At 35.4% G+C, this 19,552-nt stretch overlaps 5 protein-coding genes across 10 annotated transcripts; 1 reads left to right on the top strand and 4 right to left on the bottom strand.

Annotated features, from left to right (window-relative positions):
* Nucleotides 1-17: 17 nt before the first annotated feature.
* Dph5 (diphthine methyl ester synthase) lies at nt 18-1,218 on the bottom strand. Its single transcript, XM_014350274.2, has 3 exons — nt 998-1,218; nt 397-889; nt 18-289 (listed from the first exon to the last, which is right to left on the bottom strand). Exons 1-3 carry the CDS (start codon nt 1,130-1,132, stop codon nt 72-74), a joined length of 846 nt encoding a protein of 281 aa, XP_014205760.2. The 5' UTR covers nt 1,133-1,218; the 3' UTR covers nt 18-71.
* Nucleotides 1,219-1,531: 313 nt separating this feature from the next.
* Nucleotides 1,532-6,373, bottom strand: LOC106637528 (uncharacterized). The gene is made up of 7 exons (XM_014350331.2): nt 5,832-6,373; nt 5,579-5,745; nt 5,150-5,236; nt 2,692-5,064; nt 2,466-2,618; nt 2,252-2,390; nt 1,532-2,174 (listed from the first exon to the last, which is right to left on the bottom strand). Exons 2-7 carry the CDS (start codon nt 5,601-5,603, stop codon nt 2,078-2,080), a joined length of 2,874 nt encoding a protein of 957 aa, XP_014205817.2. The 5' UTR covers nt 5,604-5,745; nt 5,832-6,373; the 3' UTR covers nt 1,532-2,077.
* Nucleotides 6,374-6,778: 405 nt separating this feature from the next.
* roh (reduction of Rh1) lies at nt 6,779-7,866 on the top strand. Of its 2 annotated transcripts, none has more exons than XM_014350485.2 (3): nt 6,779-6,942; nt 7,405-7,572; nt 7,658-7,866. In XM_014350485.2, exons 2-3 carry the CDS (start codon nt 7,410-7,412, stop codon nt 7,729-7,731), a joined length of 237 nt encoding a protein of 78 aa, XP_014205971.2. In that variant the 5' UTR covers nt 6,779-6,942; nt 7,405-7,409; the 3' UTR covers nt 7,732-7,866. The 2 variants fall into 2 exon arrangements, with proteins under 2 accessions (XP_014205971.2, XP_014205972.2); XM_014350486.2 differs by lacking the exon at nt 6,779-6,942 and adding an exon at nt 7,018-7,091.
* A 15-nt stretch (nt 7,867-7,881) lies between these two features.
* On the bottom strand, nt 7,882-16,346 carry Acf (ATP-dependent chromatin assembly factor large subunit). Of its 3 annotated transcripts, none has more exons than XM_014350481.2 (14): nt 14,960-16,346; nt 14,595-14,733; nt 14,269-14,486; nt 13,949-14,159; nt 13,638-13,867; nt 12,880-13,553; nt 12,310-12,792; nt 11,764-12,227; nt 10,809-11,585; nt 10,503-10,723; nt 10,252-10,424; nt 9,858-9,974; nt 9,219-9,576; nt 7,882-8,951 (listed from the first exon to the last, which is right to left on the bottom strand). In XM_014350481.2, exons 1-14 carry the CDS (start codon nt 15,070-15,072, stop codon nt 8,786-8,788), a joined length of 4,344 nt encoding a protein of 1,447 aa, XP_014205967.2. In that variant the 5' UTR covers nt 15,073-16,346; the 3' UTR covers nt 7,882-8,785. The 3 variants fall into 3 exon arrangements, with proteins under 3 accessions (XP_014205967.2, XP_014205969.2, XP_014205970.2); XM_014350483.2 differs by having other exon boundaries at nt 7,882-8,939; XM_014350484.2 differs by lacking the exon at nt 9,858-9,974 and having other exon boundaries at nt 14,960-16,345.
* A 900-nt stretch (nt 16,347-17,246) lies between these two features.
* Polr3F (RNA polymerase III subunit F) lies at nt 17,247-18,814 on the bottom strand. 3 transcript variants are annotated; one of them, XM_089591321.1, is made up of 5 exons: nt 18,672-18,814; nt 18,486-18,607; nt 17,740-18,364; nt 17,510-17,671; nt 17,247-17,434 (listed from the first exon to the last, which is right to left on the bottom strand). In XM_089591321.1, the coding sequence occupies exons 2-5, from the start codon at nt 18,524-18,526 to the stop codon at nt 17,357-17,359; spliced, it is 906 nt and encodes a 301-aa protein (XP_089447447.1). In that variant the 5' UTR covers nt 18,527-18,607; nt 18,672-18,814; the 3' UTR covers nt 17,247-17,356. The 3 variants fall into 3 exon arrangements, with proteins under 3 accessions (XP_089447447.1, XP_089447446.1, XP_089447448.1); XM_089591320.1 differs by having other exon boundaries at nt 18,486-18,814; XM_089591322.1 differs by having other exon boundaries at nt 17,357-17,434; nt 17,617-17,671; nt 18,486-18,814.
* Nucleotides 18,815-19,552: the final 738 nt, after the last annotated feature.

Genomic DNA, 19,552 nt, shown 5'->3' with positions numbered 1-19,552 from the left:
TGATAATGTAAAACGAGTACGATAACAACATACATTTATTTACACAAAATATAAAAATATAAATATTTTGCTCAGCAAGGTGACAACATGTTCGTTATTTCTTCATCTTTGGCGAATTGTAGGAGATACTCCTTTTCCAAGGGATGCAACACTTTTCCAGGTATCACAAGACAGTGCAGTGGTGAACCAAGATCTTCTATGCTCATTTTGGAAAGGGTACATGTAACAATTTTTTGACTATCTGATCCAACTCTTGCCAGTCCCACAGCAAGACTCGAAGTTGTCAGACCTGTTAAAAAAAAAAAAAAAAAAAAAAAAAAAAAAAATTAATAAAGACCTCACGAAAAACTGAAAATCAAAAGATTAATTGCATTAAAATAAATTTGTAATACTTACCCAAGTTTGTTTCATTCTTATTTTTTATAATCCGTAAGAGTATGTTTGATGCTTCTGCTACTGACATAAACTTGGGTTGCATGTATTCTTTTTTTTTCTTCAAAATGCTTTCTGGAGTGGGTTCTTTCACTTTGATATCCAACAGGCAAAGAGTATGCAGGCCTCTTTGATAATTTTCTAGGATTTTATCATAAAAGCTGTCTGGTTGCCAAGTGTCTGTCCAAAAAGGTATGGAAACTACCTCTCCGTAGGAGTACAATTGTAAACCACAGCAGCCAACAGCGTTTATTATGGAAGCATTGTGCACCACTTGAACTTTAATGTTCTTTTCTTGAGCTCTCAAGACTAAGTCTGAGTGAGTTGTGGCGCCAAATGGATCACCAACAACTAAAAAAGCCACATCATTTTCATCTGCATCTTCTAAAATGTCATCTGCAGCACTCTCGACCAATTCTCGATCTGCCAAGAGTAATTCTCGACCATAAAACTCTTCCTGTCAAAGAATAACAGCTTACTTGGACTTGCAGAATAAGAACTAAGTGGCTAACGTAAATTATTGTTTGTCATGATTTCTGTAAAATAATTAAATAAAACAACTTACGAGTATTTCTTTCTCAACACCTAAAATTGAAGTATACATTTCTAAATACACTCGACTGCATTTTTTTACCATTTCCAAACCCTTGACCGTTATGTCTTTAACATCACCCAATCCTAAACCGATCAAATAAAGCATATTTTATCTTTCAAATTTAAGAAATTACAAATAACGAGTTTAAATACTTGTTGATAAAAGGTACACCTGTATGATTCGTTCAGCCGACTGTGGCACACTCTCTGCTATGAGTACGTTCTGCTATGAGTCGCAAAAACCGTCATGAATAGGTATGTTCGGAGACTGAGCCCTGAGGTTGGGGCTGAATGGGGCAGCCACTGGCAATGGGCCGGTGGTTCGAGCACGTCATAGCACTCATAGCTCATAGCTCATAGCCCCCGAACGGTCTGAACTTGCCCGTACTTAGTCGCTGCAACTTTTGCAAGATAAACCAACGTTTTGATTTGCCGTAAAAAATGACTTTTAATACTTAAAAGGAAAACCTAGTACAAGTTCAAATAATAAAATAACACTTTGTTTCATTTTATTTTATTGCAGTATTTATATCAACTTAAGTATATCTACACAAATACCTTGTTTATAGAGACAAAATTGTAACGTTCCTTACAAACTTAAAATAGTCTTATCATTCAAGTATAGGTTATCGACAATTTATGTAATTTGAAACACACTTTAACAAAATTAAGTTTCTTGGAGCTTCACTTTTTACATGGTTACCGGACTAGCGCATAACAAGTCAAACGTTATATGGAGAATTAAATTAAAATTTTTAACAGCATTTCTTTTATTGGTTATTATCAACTTGAATTTTGAATCATTAATCTTGCAACAATTCATTCTTATGCACCAGTTTTATGATGGGTTAAAAATTAAATGTATTTAAACTTAAAAATAAAACTTAATAGGACAAATTATGTTTGCAGAAGAAGCTTTCATTTTTAATGTTCCTCTTAAGTCAAAAATCTTAAACATTAATTTAATTTAGCAGTAGAAAACACCGTAAATAGTTATTTATATTTACACTGTAAACGTAGTTCTTAAACAATCAGTAACATCTAGTTCGCGTTACGAGTTTTTCATGCGCGACTTCATTTGCAGCTCGAATCGTCTATTCATGCGCACACCTTTCACAGTTGTCCTTGTCTTTTCTCTTCTTTTGTCACTGAAATTGTTTTTTTAATAGGTAAAACGTGGATTCATGGATTATATTATTGCAATGTTTTTTCAATGTTTACATACCTGGACTCCACATTTCCTTTAGCTTTTTTATTAATTATATCAATAGCCCCGCTCTTGCGGACTGGCCATCCAAATCTGTTATGAGTACCATTGGATGGATCTACTACATCTGCCTTGCTTAGCCTTCTTGAGAGAGGCACTAAAGAACAATTATTTTTTTTAAGCGGTCGTTTACGAAAGTACATAACTAAAAATTAAAAAAATGAAATTTTACCTTTTTTGGTACTAGAAGTTGGAGCATTTAAAGTCATATGGCGTTCCTCGACACGTTTCTTCATATCAACTAAAGATTCCATCTTAGCAAAGGTTTTTTTATGAATATCACCAAAGTTAGGAATCTTTCTAGCAGGCGTTTTTGTTTCTGAAACTACATTGTTAACATTATTAAACGTTACTATCAGCAAGGGTACTTACAATTACATAAATGCCTAATACAACACCTGTTTTTTTTTCCAGTCTGACGAATGGTTTTGTTTTACTAAGATGTGCTGAAGCAGGTAGGGACTTTTTATTAGATTTCAATGTTGAATTACCAGATGCAGAATCTAATAATTTTTTGTTTAAAGGAGTATTTGCTGGATTTTTGTTTAATGGAGTGTTTCCCGGATTTTTATTTAATGTAGTACTTCCCGGATTTTTGTTTAATGGAGTGTTCCCTGGAGTTTTGTTTGATGAAGTATTTTCTATATTCTTCAATCGTCTTATGATCACTTGACTTGTTCTATTTTTACCATCTTCCTTATTAGCAGGTGACTGTTTAATAAGAGACGTTCTATGCGCCAATAGCGATGTCTTATTTTTTCGGATCGCATGTCCAGGTGTTCCTACTCTACTAATACCTAAAGAGCTTCCTCTTGTTTTTGGCACAGGAGAAGCAAATTGTACTTTGCAACTTCTTTTCATTACACGTCCTTGAACTATACTTTTATCAGCTTCAACAGCTTTTTTCTTATCGATCTTATTTTGAAATTTCGGAGTTTTTGGATTTTCAACTTCATACGTGTTATTTGTGTTAGTTTCATCCTTAGACAGGGAAATCGAGCTACTTTTGTTTACAATCGTACCATTTTTACTGTTTTTTGGGGAGCCTTTTGATCGCCTTTTAGCCTCACTATTAATTACGGCATTTGAATTATTTCCTCCAAAACTTATTTCGTTCCCTGAATCATCAGTACCATAAACATCACTCAAATGTACCAAAGAACTTTCATCCATAGAAGGCTCAGATTCATCATCTAGCAATTTATCACCTACTTTTGAATTAGTCCGATTACTTAACTTCTTAGTAATTTTAGACTTCATAGTTGATGATATAACCGATTTTTTTGGCTTAACTTTTTCTCTTGGAGTTGAAGAAGTTAACGGTTTCATTTGGGAAAGCCTCTTACCAAATGCAACAGGTGTGTAAACAATTGGCTTGCTAGATTTTCTGGAAGCAGTACCAAAAGGCTTTGGAACAGAAGTTCGAATTTTAGTAATGAGTGATGGCCTTTTTGATTTTGGGGATTTAGAATTACATTCTGAAGTAGAAAGTTTATTCAACATCACTTTTGGACTCATTGAGGCATCTAATGGTACATTTATTTGGTCTATAGATTGTTTACTTGGTTTTTTTCCGGGAGATTTTTCTTTTAAAGGTGAGATTTTTTTTTGTTTGTGAGTTATTGATGACTTTATAGATAAAGCTATTTTCGGTGTTTTTCCAGGAGTAAAAGATGAAACGAATTTTGGTGATTTTTTAGATTTCAAAGATGTACTCAGCAATTTGGACTGGCCTAATGATGATGAATATGACCGATGCGGTTTTGGCGTTATTTTTCGTTCCATCTGGGATAACACTACCTTTGGTGATTTTTTTGCACCAACCAAAGATGCACGCGAAGTCTTAACTGGTGATTGTTTTGACGAGTCTCGAGATTTATTTTTTAATGTATCTTTTTTTGGTGATGCCTTGGTAGATTCTTGTAATGCAGATTGATGAGTTTTTTCCAATTTGAATGATGAATCATTTAAAAGAGAGGTCTTTAGCCTGAGTGAATTAGATAGATTTACTTTTAACGATTTCTCCATTACCAAAGAAGTTCTAGAAGATGGCGATTTTTTTACCAGCACGGGAGTTTTTGGTTTTGGACTTTTTACTTTACTTTTCAAGGATTTTGACAACCCTGACTTTGTTTTTAAAGGAGAGTTAGTTTTTTTCCCGTTAGACAAGACTTTGAGTGTAGAACTATTGTTGCTCTTGTCAATAGATTTATCAGCACCAGAAAAACTAGTTTGCTGCAATAACGAATCATTATTAGACTGTTCTGAAGAAGGTAAGGAGTCCACGGATAACTTTCTCGGCACTTTAAAAGACCTGAGAGTGGTTCTGGAATGAGTTTTCGGTGATCCCAAATTACTTGGTGACTTTTTAGGAGTCTTGGTTGAGCGATGCGGAATAGGAGGTGCAACAACCGGGCTACTGCTTTCAGGGGTAATATTACCAGAATCTTTGATATTTGGTGCTGAAGATTTCTTGGCAACAGACTTATTTGTAGACTTTGATTCGTTTTTTGCATTGAAACCTTCATCCTCGCTAAAGATAGAACTTGCCTCTGATACCTGTTGCTTTACAACTCTTGTCTTTCTTTTAGATTTAGTAGCTTTTGAAACACTTCTTGTAGAGCGAGTATCAATAGATTCATTTAAAGTCTGGTCTTTATTTTCTTGTTTACGCTTCCTCGTGCTCCTTGCAACTTGAGAACTAGCAATAGAATTGTTGGACTGTTCTACAGTGCCATCACTGTCTTCTTCAGAGTTTTTAGTATTTTGGCCTTTAAAAAAAAAAAAAAAAAAAATTTGAGTATTAATGAAAATGTTTTTAAAAGAGAAATAATAAATAATGGGAACTAAACTTACTTTTCCTCGTTTGACGAGTTTTCTTTGCTGATTTGGGAGCAGACCTCATGCTACTATCAACTTCACTGATGCTTTCCCTTATAGTACCTGAAAACATTCCATTTAAAATTAATTAAGTATCATCCTTTCCCATGAATTAGCTATACGCGCGCGAGAGTGAGTAAAATATAAACGGGACGATAGATAACAACAATTGTACGAATGGCTGCAAGCCGGTATTTGGTTTAAGGCGCCAAAAGGTACAAGCATGAAAGTATACACACACTGACGCCATGATGACAAAAGATGTCCGACTTATATACATGGAACATGCCCAATGATTGGCGAACTACACCAGAGTGGAACACGCGATAACGATAAGTAACAATTTAATGCGAAACCCGCGATGCGACATCCGAAGAAAGAGAGAGAGAGAGTGAGCGGCCTTACCTCTTCTGGTCCTCCTCGGCGACATGGTGTAGGTTAAGGCACCTTGGCAGCAGCAAACTTCCAAAAGTCAGATGAACGGGCGAGCACTTAACAGCGAACAACCAAGCTTGCAGTAAAATTTACAAGTACTTACTTAGTAGAGTACACCGGAAAGAGTATCAGCGCGTCTGCAGAGAAAAAAAAAATATTTCACAATAATCCACTTAGCAAGTTAAAAGAGGCGCGGAGATCGGTTAAACTCTTTTGCACGCACAGGTTGCGCATTGCGAGTAGCCACTATTAGCACTAAATTCTTCTCTCTACTGGCCTTACTTACTGAATTTAACGATTGTCGGTTAGAAAATTTGCAGGAGAGAAATAAAGAAAAAGAGTAGACCGTGGCCGGTGCGACGAAACGAAGCTGGGATTGAAGTGTACAAGTGGCCAACAAGACAACTTCTTATACCTATATATATGATGTTGTTGTATATGCGCGCATGTGCCGGTGTACTAATTTCGCCCCTCCCTCTCCGGTTATCCGGTGTTAAATTCTCAAAAAAATTACGAAAACTAAACTTCAAAGAAGCGTCCTAGTAGCGGCAATAACGAGGAATTGTAGCTGCACGTGGCACCCTTAAGATAAAATAATATAATAAACGAATAAACAAGTGGGAAAGGAAAGGTCCGCTCAACTCCCACCGCACCACGAACCACGATAAATGTGTGCGCAAACGCGCGCGTTGTCGACTTGGCCGAACTGAACAACTGAATCGAATTTGCTAAGTTGCACGATCCCTCGGCGAATGAGAACAGCAGGTACTCGACGTGTATTCTCATCAGAAGCGCTCCGACCAATCGGCTTTTCTTCGCGTCTGCCGCCAGAGAGAGAATTCTCTCCCACTCAGTGACTATATATATTATAATCTTGCATAACACAATTAAATATTGGACGTTAAAAATCTTGTTATTTTGTATGTAGACGTTACAACGTCGAAAATTTTATTGTTAACATGTCGACCCTGTATTAATTAATTATTGTGAGAATGAATTTTCAGAAAATGTGTATACTTAATAAATCAATAAACCGTGATTTAATAATACAGTTGAACACAATTATACAATGATGCAATTAAATGGGGATAAAAAAAAACGACAATAAAATAAAAATAAAATTTGAGTTTTAGGCAAGTCTAGCACGCTCGTTAACATCAATAAGCTAGATATTCTGCATTATCGGCCGAGTAGATTACGTAAAGTATGGCGGAGAGTTGATTCTGTTCTGCTTTCTGTTGGACGAACCTATCTGTTTATCAACTGGCTCTATTTTTCCCAACGAAGACGAGGACAGTAATTTTTTATTCTTTTTCATATTCAAACCATAGCAGGTAAGCTTATGTTTTTATAAAAACATGTTTTACTGTCTGTTTATGCTTGGATATTGTACTTCTGTCACACGAGTCTGTTGACGAATGCTTGCATCACGCGATTACTTGTCTTTGTATTGATTTCTAAATTTTTACACATTTTTCTCGAGGTAAAATAACTGCAGAGCAATAAGCTTTGTCAAATTAAAATCGAGATTTCATAAAATTTAGTTCGTACTCTGTACGGTTGTACTAATTATAAGTATACACTAATAAATATCGTTAGTTTGATTGATTCAAGTCCGAGCAGACGAAAGTTTTGTACAAAAAAAACCATAAGGCTCAATGAAGGTTTAACTTCATTAAAATTACAAACATTTTTGTGATTTTTTGTAATCATTACCTTGTTTTTATTTCTGATTAAAAATTTTACTTACTAACGCCTATAGACATGCAATGAAATAATCTATTGCTTGTTTTCAGTAACAATGGCTGATGAAGTTTCAAGGCCAATGAGATATCCCTACACTTATACAGCCAAAATCGCACAGTTTCCATATAAATTGTACTTCAAACATAGCTGGGGTTTCAGATACTGGGTAATAGCTTCAGTGTTATGTCTTCCCGTATTTTACAAATTACAGAAGATGTGTAAGTACCAAAATCGGATTGCACTTTCTAGAGTACTCACAGTCATGAGTTTGAATTCAACCTAACTTAATTTTATTTATTGCAGCATACTCTCCCGAAAACGTCAAGAAATGGGACGAAGTTCACAGAAAAGATTTTTACGGAGGAGATCATCATTAGTTGCGTTGTGTTGAATACTAGTATGATTCAACTGTCAAGTTGAAATAATCTTAAATGAAGTGTCATTATGAAATAAAATAATAAATCAGCTATAATTGGCAAACATCAGAAAATAAATAATCGTTTGATTTTAAAGGTGTTTATTACCAAATTAATTGTATAAAACTTACATTCATTAAAAGTGATTTTCAATAGTGCTGTACAAGGTAATTCTTAGTGTCCAAATTTTATACTTTTAAAATTTGGGTAGGTCCAGCCCAAGTTTTATTTCAACATAGTTGGAAATAATTGAGTTAATAATGACAACATCATCATGACAAAACTAAGTACTTTTTTTGTATAAGTAAAACTTCAAAGATTTCTAATGTAAAGTTTAATTTGAATAAGGCTGAATTTATAAAATAACACTTTTGCGGTAAAATTTCAAGTTTCATTTTTGTTGCTTTAAATTTAATGTATACATAACGGCAATATTAAAAATGTCTTTAATTCGACAATTATAAGTAATGCCTTTATTCTATTTTAAAGTGTAAACATATATGGTTGAAGAAATAAATAATTTAAAATCAGATGGTTTACGTAACAATCTTACTAAAACATTAAGTATAGAAGAGATGATGAACTGGATTGTCGTGAATCAAATCACCCACCATTGTTCATGTTACTGTAAGGCTTGCTCAATGAGAGTTTGAGTTTTCAAAGAATAATACTGAACTCAATCGAGCCTTAAAATTCTTTAGCAAAACTATCATGAAATTTCTCAACGGCTCAGTTAGTTATCAATAATTATAATCTCTATCAGTCAAGCCCTTTCACTTAAACATTTAATGAGCTTAGATAATTTGTTTGAACTAAAATAAAAAATTCAATAGCAAGATTAACTTTATCGTGAGATTAGCTTGTCTTGCAGGTGAATATGACCAACTTTGCCAACAAAATTTGATGCGCTAAAATCAATACTGACTTTAAGCAAAAATTTAATTAAATAAGAATATTGAAGGAGGCAAGTCGTATAAAATATTACATGCACAATACACAACTATAAAGTTATTTTTTAGCTGTCATCCGAATTATCATCACTGTGTTCAACACCATTCTGATCGCCATTGCGTTGAATTTTTCTCATTCGACGGACTATATCTTCATCATAATCAAGCTGTAGTTCTTTACACCGTTTTTCAAAAAACTTCAGTAATCTCACACCAGCCCTGTAAACATAACTAATTAGATGAAGGTAAGAATATTCTTGTTATAAATTTGTTTTGAGTTCGGAAGCCAAAGATTATTAGTAGAGAAGGAACTTGTTAATTTTAACCTAGCAACTTATGTTATTTCATGTAATTTTTTTTTGTTCAATAGCTCACTTTACATTAATAGAAACGTAAAACTAATTATAGTGTAAGTCTTCGTCTTCCAAAACCAGTTGTTAAAGAGACGTTAAATATCTCTGGCATCCGAATTTGTTTTTAGTAATAAACTTTACTTACTTGTAAACAGCACTGTGATCTGTGTTATAAATATGACAATTGTCAAAAACTAATATAACATCGCTGTAAAAGGCTTGCAATGTTGTATAATCGTCGTTTTCAAGTTTTTTCTGAATAGTACCAAAATCCATAGGCTCGGAAATGTAATCATAATAATCGGGAACTTCGTTTTCTGTGACAGGTGATAAGAAAGGCCAAGAATCTCGATGCTTTCTGACCTCTTTCAAAAGTTCTAGCAATATTTTTTTGCAGTTCTTTATTGTGAGTTTTTCTTCTTCTCCATGTTCAGTTTCAGCAGCCCTTTTTGCTGATCCCCTCGTCGTCCTTGAAGGTTCAATCTCTTCGGAGGCACTGCTATCTGTAAATAAAAATTTTTTCAATAAAACAAATTTTTTTCAATTGAAAACTTTGAAGCATTTTTATTAGTGAATGCGTGATTGCTTTTAAAACTAAAAACATTATGGATGCTGTTGAAATAAAATGGTATTAAAAAAGCTATAAAAAAGAAAAAATGTTCCATGTACTCCTGCTAATAATAAGAAATTATAAAAACTGGATATAGCGAGGATGAAATGATAAATAGAGTACATTTATATGGATAAAAGCTGCAGGTTAATTAGGATAGGATGCTATACAGACCATCCCAGTCTTTAGATTCTTTAGAAAGAAGGCTCTTGGCGAAGCCGTAGATGCGAGAGCGTGCCGCTGCTGCGGAGGATCTTTTTGTCTCCCTATCCTTTTCACGGCCTTGCGTAACTATCAACATACCCAAATCTAGACCTTACTTTTCCCCCTTTTTTTTTTTTATACATATAATCCTAATACTTTTAACTATTTTAAAAGTTTTACTAAACTTGAAATACATTTAATTTTTTAAATCATAAACTAAAAAAGTGAATTTAGACAGTCTTATGAAAAATTTTATCATTGATATTTTATTATTAAAGATATTAATTATTGAAAAATGACTTGAAATAGAGTAACGAAAGTTTAAGTTTAATCTGAACTTAAAATTAAAAGTCAAATACATTACCTATTCTCGAACTATTCTTCTTTGTTTTGCAGTAATTACAAGTCCAACGACCTCGTGGAAGTCTTGATAAAGGTGGTTCATGACAGTCGATGTGGAAACATTTAGAACACGCATCACAAGTAATAAGCTTACCGTCACTATTACATTGCGAACAAAGTCGTATGGACCGTGACCTGATTTTAAAAAATTTAAAGATTGAATATCATCTTTAACGTCCCTATTTAATAATAAAAATGTAAAATGAGACTTACATTTCATCATCGCTTTCATCATCGGCATTTACATTTTTTTCTGACTGTACATCTTCGTCACTGTCTACAATTTTTCTTGCTCGAGTATGCCTCGTCTCTTTTGCTAAAGGTGCATCCTCTTCAACTTCATCCTCAAATTTCCGCCTTTTTCTCGTTTTTTCTTTAGGTTTGCTTTCTCGTGGTTTGCATGCTTGACAGAACCAGTCCCCTTCAGGAACAGACTGAAATAAATATATAAAATTAAAATACATCAACAACACGTATTTAAGTTAAATGCTACATTGTAATAGTTATTAAATAACTAACTATTAATTTTGGTTTCAGACAATATAAATGATGGCCCTTGTTGCATCCATCACAGAGTAACATATTTTCGGCATCTCGGCGCTTCCGGCAAATTCGGCATTGTGCGTTTGTTGCACTTCTACTCCAGGCAATGCAATTATCTAGAGTGTTCAAGTGGACAAAAAGTTGGGACCAGCTAGTAGAAGACAGAAGTGACTGCTCCCACCTGTCTCTAGCTTCTTCGGCAGACCACTTTTTATCTTTATCATTGTTGCCTAGAGGTTTTTTCAGGTACTTGGGTTCAATAGCATGAGTTACTTGCAAGATAGCACACGCCATTTGTCTAATTGCATTTTGTTGCGAGGTATCCGGAATTGGTTCACCTTTGTCTGGAGGACCCAGGTATTTTCCTGGGTCCCGGTAAACTTTAGTAGCAGAACTACCCGCATCAGAGTCAGGTGTTCCAGGCCTGCTATTTCTAGACTCAGTTTTAATTTTATCTAAGGCGCTATTTGTAATAGAATCTACAGGAGTGTCGTTTAAACCATAGACAAGTTTGTCACACTGCTTATCATATTTACGATTATTGATGGCGTTTCGCCATAAGTCTCTGTTTTTAATTTTCAAAGATCCTAAGCAGCCTATTTTTATTTTATCTTCTAAATCCAACACATAATCTCGCAAAGTTAGTTCCAAAATGTCATCTACAGGCATATCGGGTGGATAATTATTATTGTGAGTGTTTTCGGTTTTACTTTTCCTGGACGATTTTGATGTGTCTTTTGCTGTCTCAGTAAACTGTAAAATAAGCATATATATATATTTTTTCGTACCATAGGCATAGGCCATAGGGTAACTAGTAGGTGTACACTGATATATAGTTATATAAAGAAATACATATACATATATTTATTTCAATTACTTTGGTCTACTATAACTATCACATGAAAGAATTTTGTACAAATATTTGACTTACCACTTGAGGATTAAACTTATGCTTCGGACAACTATTGATAGCCAGTTCTAAGCTCTCCTTTTCATTAATGAGATTGTGTCTCAGCTCAGATTCTCGAATGCCCCTTTCACTCAGCGAACCAATCAATTTCTCAATGTCGTTTGAATTACCAAAGAAGCTCCAACTTGGACCGGGTCGGTTTACATGGACAGGGCAGTCTTTATTTCCCGTGCACGCCATTATACTTTTACGCATATCTTTTTTAACTTCCTTCCTTGGCGACTTTATTCCGTTCTTGTCAGAAATGAGGATTTTCTTAGGAGATTTGCACTGTTGTATGCTATTTTCTTTGTCACTACATTCGTCTTCATATTTACTTTTTAAATAAGAATACAGAGTGTCTGTGTCCTGAAGCTCTGGCATGTATGGAGTACCTTCTGGCAAGCATGAGCCATACCAAGGATCGGTATTTTCTACAAAAAATCCTAAAAAAAAAAATTTTATTATTCATATTTTAAAAACAACGTCAAATTGTAATTTTAATTATTAAATTTTCTAGTATTATACCTGGAATGGATAAAATGCGCCAGTATTTTCTGTACGCCCTGTCATATCCTAACAGAACCATTATCTGGTCATCTCTTGACGCTTGTGTCAATTCCTTTACTTTTGCTTCAAACTCTTCTCTTTTCTTTTCTTCCTTACAATTATTGCGAGTCAACTTTTTTGGTTCGATGTCTTCTGTCTCAATTTTACCTTCGTTTTCTTTTTCTCTTTCTTTTAATTTTTCACGCTCTTCTTTTTCTTTTTTCTGTTCCGCAATAATGAGTGACTTTAGCTCTTTTTTTGCTTGGAACATTTTGTCGTACCTTTCATCGATGACGTCACGTATCGAAGCAAACGTTAGTAGTTGGTTCATCAAACAAATGACTACCGTTAATCTATCTTCAATATTGAACTCGCAAATGTGACGGTGGCTAAGAGCTCGTAAAATTCTTGGTTTTTCTATTCTAAACAAAAGAGCTGGGTCATCTTGATTTGTGTAACCACCTGGAAATTGGCAAAAGCGTATAAAATGGTGCATAATATGTATTGGAGTATTGCATCATTGTAAAAATTTTTTTTAATAAACATTACCTCTTTGAGAATATCTCCATTTAGACGCGGCTTCGCTAATACGACCTCCTGAGCTCAAAAGATGTTGTCTTAAAATTTCACTCATGGAATAATAATCTAGTGCAAGTTCTGACAGTTGGTATCCTTGATGCGTCTGACTCCAAGTCGACGCAATCGTAGCTAATTTAACAGCTTCTGCCATAGACGATACTCTTTGATCGACAATACTATCATTCATAGCCTCTGTAGATTCTGCATGAATTTCATCCTCTTCCTCAGCTTGGTATTTGAAAATGTTGGCCAACAGTAGTTGAATAAGATCATTGAATGGGCCTGTCATTTCTTTGTCAGTCATTGCTTTTTCTAAAACTTCAAGAGTAAAACCGTTTGGAAAATAAGTTTTAACCTCGATTTCGTCATAAAAAAAGCTTAAAAACTCCAAGATCATGGTAAATTTTCCAAACTGCGCTTCTAATAAAGGACATTTCATAGGTACTGCTTCTGGAAGAGGCTTTAGATCTTCACATTCTAAATCTTCTCTTGGTTTATTCCATTTCTTGACCCAAGCTACCAGAGCAGCTTGTTTCAATTTTTCTTCTTTTTTGCGTTCTTTCTTTTCTAAACGCTCTTCCTTTCGTTTTTCCTTTTGTTCGAGAGCTTTTGCTTTTAAATCTTCTACACCTTTACCATTTAATCTGAAAAAAATTTTTTTTTTTGTAATTATTAATACGTAATAACAGGTAAAACAGAATGGAAAAACAAAAAAAAACTCGACATACTTAGACTTTCTGTATTTCTTGGTTACCATTCCACTTGAACTAACTTTTCTTAGTGGATCTGGTTTATTGAAAGCTCTGTGCTTTGTTACATCTGATATTAGGAATTTGTCTAAGGACCCTTGCTTTTGTTTCACTACTTTTTTGGGTCGTGGAGTAAAATCAGGTAATGGCCCTGCAAATATGGAATCAAATCGCGTTTTGCTAATTCCATATTTTTGCAACACGCTGTCCTAATAAACAAATAGACACACAAATTTTTAGATTTATAGCAAACGTTGAGAAACCGTAATTTCAAATCATCATGTACTTACTTTGACAACCCACACTCCAGAAGCACTTTGTTCACAGAGCATTCTCAGAAAAATCTTGTTTCTTTCCCTGCTATATTGTTGCTTTTTCCTTCTTATTTGAGAAGCTTCTACTATCATGAGTTGACTGACATCAGTGTCACCACAGTCGAGTTGCTCAACTTCATAGCGGAATAATTTTGCTGGTGGAGAATACTGTCTCTCTTGCGAACTTCTACAATGAAAAAAAAAAAAAAAAAAAAAAATTACCATTTCAACAAAATTGATTAAAAATGACCCGAGATGTCAAGTATACACTTTTTGACTGGATTATGGACCCTTACTTGCTGTCATCTGAATTATTGTAAGCAGCAATTTGTTGTTCAGTAGGCTGAATCACCTGCAAAACGTGACATTCACACCAAGAATCTTCAGTAAAACTTGCTTCAACCATTTCACCAATAAAGTATCTTTCTCTGGCATAGTGGAAAACATCTTCGATCATTTCGCTGAACGAAGTCCTGGATGTTTTGTTGGCTAAATACAGAATCGGTATGCGCAGCTGAAAAACAAAAATAGTAAAATAAGCATTGCCTAGAGAGAAAGACAGAGATCAAAAGTGCTTGCGAGCAAACAAGTCTTTTTTTTTTTATTTCTGTACACATGGTACCTCCATTGGGAATTCCTTGAGGCTCTCCTTGGCTTTCTTTTCGCATTGTAAGGCTTCTTCGTAAGTCATGCCAGACTTGCCAGTTATACTGCATGACCATATCATCGAGTTGCACAAGATGATCCTCTCAAAAAATTCACTGCAAAAGATAATCAACAATGGTGTGAGATTAGAAAGGGTGAAGAGTTGAGCATAGCAGACTCGAATTGAATGGTATAAGGCCTAAGGGAGAGAAGAGGAAAGAAGAAAGTAGTATATAGAGGTCAGCTGAGGTAAGGAGAGCGAGAAAAAAAAGAGCGGTATACTCTTGTAGATTGGCTCTCTTGGTTAAGGGAACCCAATCGCAAAAGTTGACGCTGACTTACTTGTAGTCCTTGAAAATCTCGTTGGTGACGGAGCAGAGGAATACCTCGTCATCGTCTCTGAAGTCCGAGGAGACGTGGAGGCGTTGAAAAGGCTTTTTCCGTAGGAGCGGCATGTTTCTTGTACGTTGGACTCCCAGCAGGGAGTCGACGACAAACGGTGCGTCGCTACTCTTCGTTACCGCTCACTAATCAATTACTTACTGATGCCAGTCCTTTTTTTTCTCAAATAGCTATTAGATACTGAACTTCAAGATCCGGGATAGGAAAACTACGCGCTCAGACTGGCTCAGGCAAAGCAGCTGAGGCGGCACGACGACGATGACAATGCCAAAGAGGCCATCCACGGCGACTGCGTAGGCACTGTACAACTTAAAGACGATAGGTACCACGCGACTTTCACAATGACGATTGTGGCAAGCAATTCAATGGACAACTACAGGTCCAAAAGAAAATCGCAACTCACGGCGTCAAAGACAAGCGGCGCCTTCTTCACGCAGTCCTAAAGCTTTAATTGTTGTAGGTAGGTATATTTAAAGAGCGAAGCGCGCGATCGAGGAAGAGCACGCTGGTAGCCTCTCCTGGCTGGCGCCCTAAACTAAACAGCGTTTAGAGGCGAGTTGTTGCACCACTTAATTCAACTCTAATACACTATACAGGGTACATGTTACAATTATCCCCTTCTAGCAGAGGGTGACACTGACGATAACGATAATACTATGTACAAAGAGAACTCGTAACACACACGAAGATTGGCTCCCAACTAGGTACCAACTGCGTGCTCCATACTTTTACCAGAGACTCTTTGCATCAGATCACATCAGCAGAGCATTGTACTTTGTACTGCAGCAGCCCCATCAGAAGCAGAGCCTGCATGCAGCAGGCAGCAGAGAGCATGCCGTCGTGCGCGAAATAAGTATACACAGCTCCCTCTCTCTCTCCCGCCTCTCTTGCGCTTTTGCCTCCCACCATATGCAGCGAGCGCGAGTGTACAAATGTGTTTTGCAGGTGTGTACGTGCACGGCACACTTTTATATTATAATATGGGTGTTTATTTTTCCTGATGCGCGCTCTCTTTCTCTCCTTCTGGAGGATTTCTGCAGTCCTGGGTCCCGAGAGACTGAGGACAACAAGATGCGATTTTCAACAGTTTTTCACAGCTGACGCCGAGGGGCCAAAAGTCCACAACTTGCGTATCTTGTAAGAGGCACTTCGTGTTGATGATTAAAGCGCAGTAATGACAAAATGATCCGATCTAAGCAAACGAAAATACATTTTCTAATCGTTCGTTAAAATATGAGAGAAAAAAAAAAGACCTTTTCTATGCCTGATGGTCAAAGGTAAAAAGGAAACTAATTGAAATCGCGAGCTGCACACGAGAGAGAGTTGGCTACTGCTAGACTGGTACTGCTATATCCAAACGGGCTTACCAATGTCAAGACGCGTGTGGATTGCCAGTAAAATATTTTTTGCTGACAATTGAAAACGCTTCGATATTAAATTGATTTTCGAAATTATAGTCATAACAGAACCCTCTATGCGCTTTGTGAGTTGTCAATCATCAGTTTATTCAAATTAAGCCAGGTGTACGGCTAAATTTTGAAAACAAGTTCCAAAAACATTATGTAGGATAAGGGTGCCTGTACATGGGCGTCTTAATGTCTTAAGACTGCAAGCCACACCTATGGCGGGTGATTCATTCAAACTGATGTTAACTGAATACCGATATAATTTGTTTTAAACAAGGAAATAGACACTTTATTCATCATAAAACTATGTAACCTGATTACATTATAACGTTAGAACGTTTTTAAGGCATCAATTGAAAAGTTTCTACAATTCATGTTAATACAATAATTTTGTCAACATAACCTCTCTTTTGAACGACTCAGCGTTAACAAAATTTTTTTTAGTTTTGGTGGCTAAATATCTTTCCAATATCATAATGCAATCACGTAACATAGTTTTGTTATGAACAGGATGCCTATTATCTTGTTTAAAACAAATTATATCAATATTCAGTTAACGTCAGTTTGAATTGAATCACCCGCCATAGGTTTGGCTTACAGTCTTAAGACATTAAGACGCCCATGTACAGGCACCCTAAGTATAGGGGAGGGCACGCGTTTTTTTTCTCAATATTGTTGGTAGCAGTTTTGATGAGCGGGAAAAATGTTATTCAGTTTTCCGTTGGGTTAATGCAATATATACTTATGTCTTCGAAATCAAATCACAATGTCATGAGTATTCTTCAAATAGATAAATTATTAACATTTTTTTTACCGTGATTTTTATTTTGTTTTATTTTTTCCTTATTTTTACTTTTCCTTACGAATTAGTTATTTACGTAGATACACTAGATACATATGGACAACAAAATACAAATTGTCATGATATCCATTAGCTGTTCAGCCATTCATTTATATATTGACATTTTATTGGAGTAATGTCACCGAAATCACAGCAGTTTTTTCGTACCTGAAATTTCGAGTTGTAATTGTTAATAATAAATTTAAAATTAGTTTTTTTTTTTAACATATGTAAGCTATTTACAGGGCAAACTCCACAACTACTTTTTACAAGACCTGGTGTATCCACCAAAGGTTTAATTGCTCTGTACGACACTTTTTTATCAGGTGCTATGTATTTTTCTACCTTACCATCGTATATCAAGGTATTGAGTATCATTTCTAAATCTTCTGCTCTAAGTTTTACCTAAAAGTTATTTCAATGCTAAAGTACAATTGATGGAGCACATAAAAAAAAAGCATCAAGATCTTTACCTTACTGATTTTAATTTTAATTATATAGTCTTTGACTTCTTCTGCAGTGGCATAACTGGCTCTTTTTATATACATTGGTCCCATGTTAACGACTGTTTCGTCAACTGAGTCCCTTTTTTGTTCTAAATACCTGTAGCACTGCTGATTTAAAATATCAACAAATTCAGACTCAAAATCCTGATCTTGATACCAGGCACCACCGGTAACAGTTATGTCAGGCTCCAAATCAAACAGCATGTATACCTTCTTTTTGCTGGCAGCAACAGATTTAACAGCTTTGATAATTTTTTTTTGTTCAAGACTTTTTAATATCTTGGCCAGCTGTGTGGCTGGTAAATTACACTTGTTTCTTATCTCTCTGACCCAAATTCCTTTATTTCCAGCCTCTTCTATGATACAGAATACAACCTTCTCTTCATTGTCGGCACCTTTTACAACCTTAGTATTGGATGGATCGTTCAATTTGTACAGCAAAACTTTTCCCTGCTTGAAAACTCTCAAGTAATTCAGTTTCAAGAGCTTATTTATGACGTCTCTCTTCTGCTCTGGTAAAAGATCTGGCATTTCCAATGAAATGTCTTGGTCACATATTCCTTTAGGCTTTGACTGCGCGAGATTAATCATTCTATAAAAGATGCATGTTTCAGTATCATGTTAAATAAATTAATTGCTTAAATTTTGTATTGGTAACTATGATAATAATAATAATAATAATAATAATAATAATAATAACAACAATCATATACTTTTGAACAATGGGTTCTAATTGTTCTCCACCCACTTCCATGGTGCCAGCTTTTTTTTAAATTCCGTAGTATGGTAACAATGTTAATCATAAGTGATGTTTCTGTGCATAGTACACATTCGCCTACAAAACGATGTATTAAAACTCTATCTAGAGAATTAGAAAAAGTCGGAGTCCGACTGCTCACTAGCTAAATAATCGGTCCAGTGTGAGTATGTGGTACATACATATGGTATTATGGTAAACAAAAAAATACTTGTAAGTGTATAACAACAAACGGCCAACTTTTCTGCTGCACGTGTTATTTTTTATGACAATCTGACTGTAGTATACACGCTACTCATAAGGTTCGTTCAAACAGTTTTGGTTCGCTTTAGTCGGTTTTGCATCATTCGTCCGGTTCATTCGTTTCATTGTCGTTCCAGTCAGTTAAGCTCTTAGAGAATATATATACATGGAGGAAGCATTGTATGCTCCGGCCGCGAGACGAGAGAGACAAAAGACAAATAGCAGTACATAGTATTATACTGGCCACTCTGTTAATTAATTAAAAAAATAGTTAACGCAACTGCCAATCACCACACATTCCGGAGCGCTAAATGATGATTTTGATAATTAAAAAAAATTTTCACTTGTCTTATTATTATATTTATATTAAAAAAATAAAGGGACCAGTAAGCGCACCGGGTTGTGTGGGGATTGGTGCTTGTGTTATTTCTCACATGTTTGCCAGTCACATTTGGGTGAGAACCTCTGGAATGCCCCCTTCTTCTCTGCCTATTCGCTTTTCCAACACTCTATAGATTGGTATGTTAGTGACAGTAACTTTTATGTTACTGACCGTCATTTTCACTGCGGGAATCCTCTTCACCCAACGCTGTTACTACTTATAGTAGAGCCATTTGATCAATTATAAACCAGCCGCAACTGATTTTGTAAATACAAAATGAAAAGTTAAAATTGTTTGTGCTGTTTGCGGCAAGTTAACAATGCATTTTTTACACGAATATTGACTTCCTATATATTTATACTTTCGGGTAAAAGATAAATTGTAAACTTGCCGCCAAT

The sequence above is a fragment of the Copidosoma floridanum genome, unplaced genomic scaffold (assembly GCF_036245765.1).
Source record: "Copidosoma floridanum isolate Cflo_tuat_1 unplaced genomic scaffold, Cflo_Japanese_pri ptg000013l, whole genome shotgun sequence".
Lineage (NCBI taxonomy): Eukaryota > Metazoa > Arthropoda > Insecta > Hymenoptera > Encyrtidae > Copidosoma > Copidosoma floridanum.
The sequence above is the reverse complement of the archived record's forward strand: the minus strand, read 5'-3'. Positions and strand labels throughout refer to the sequence as shown.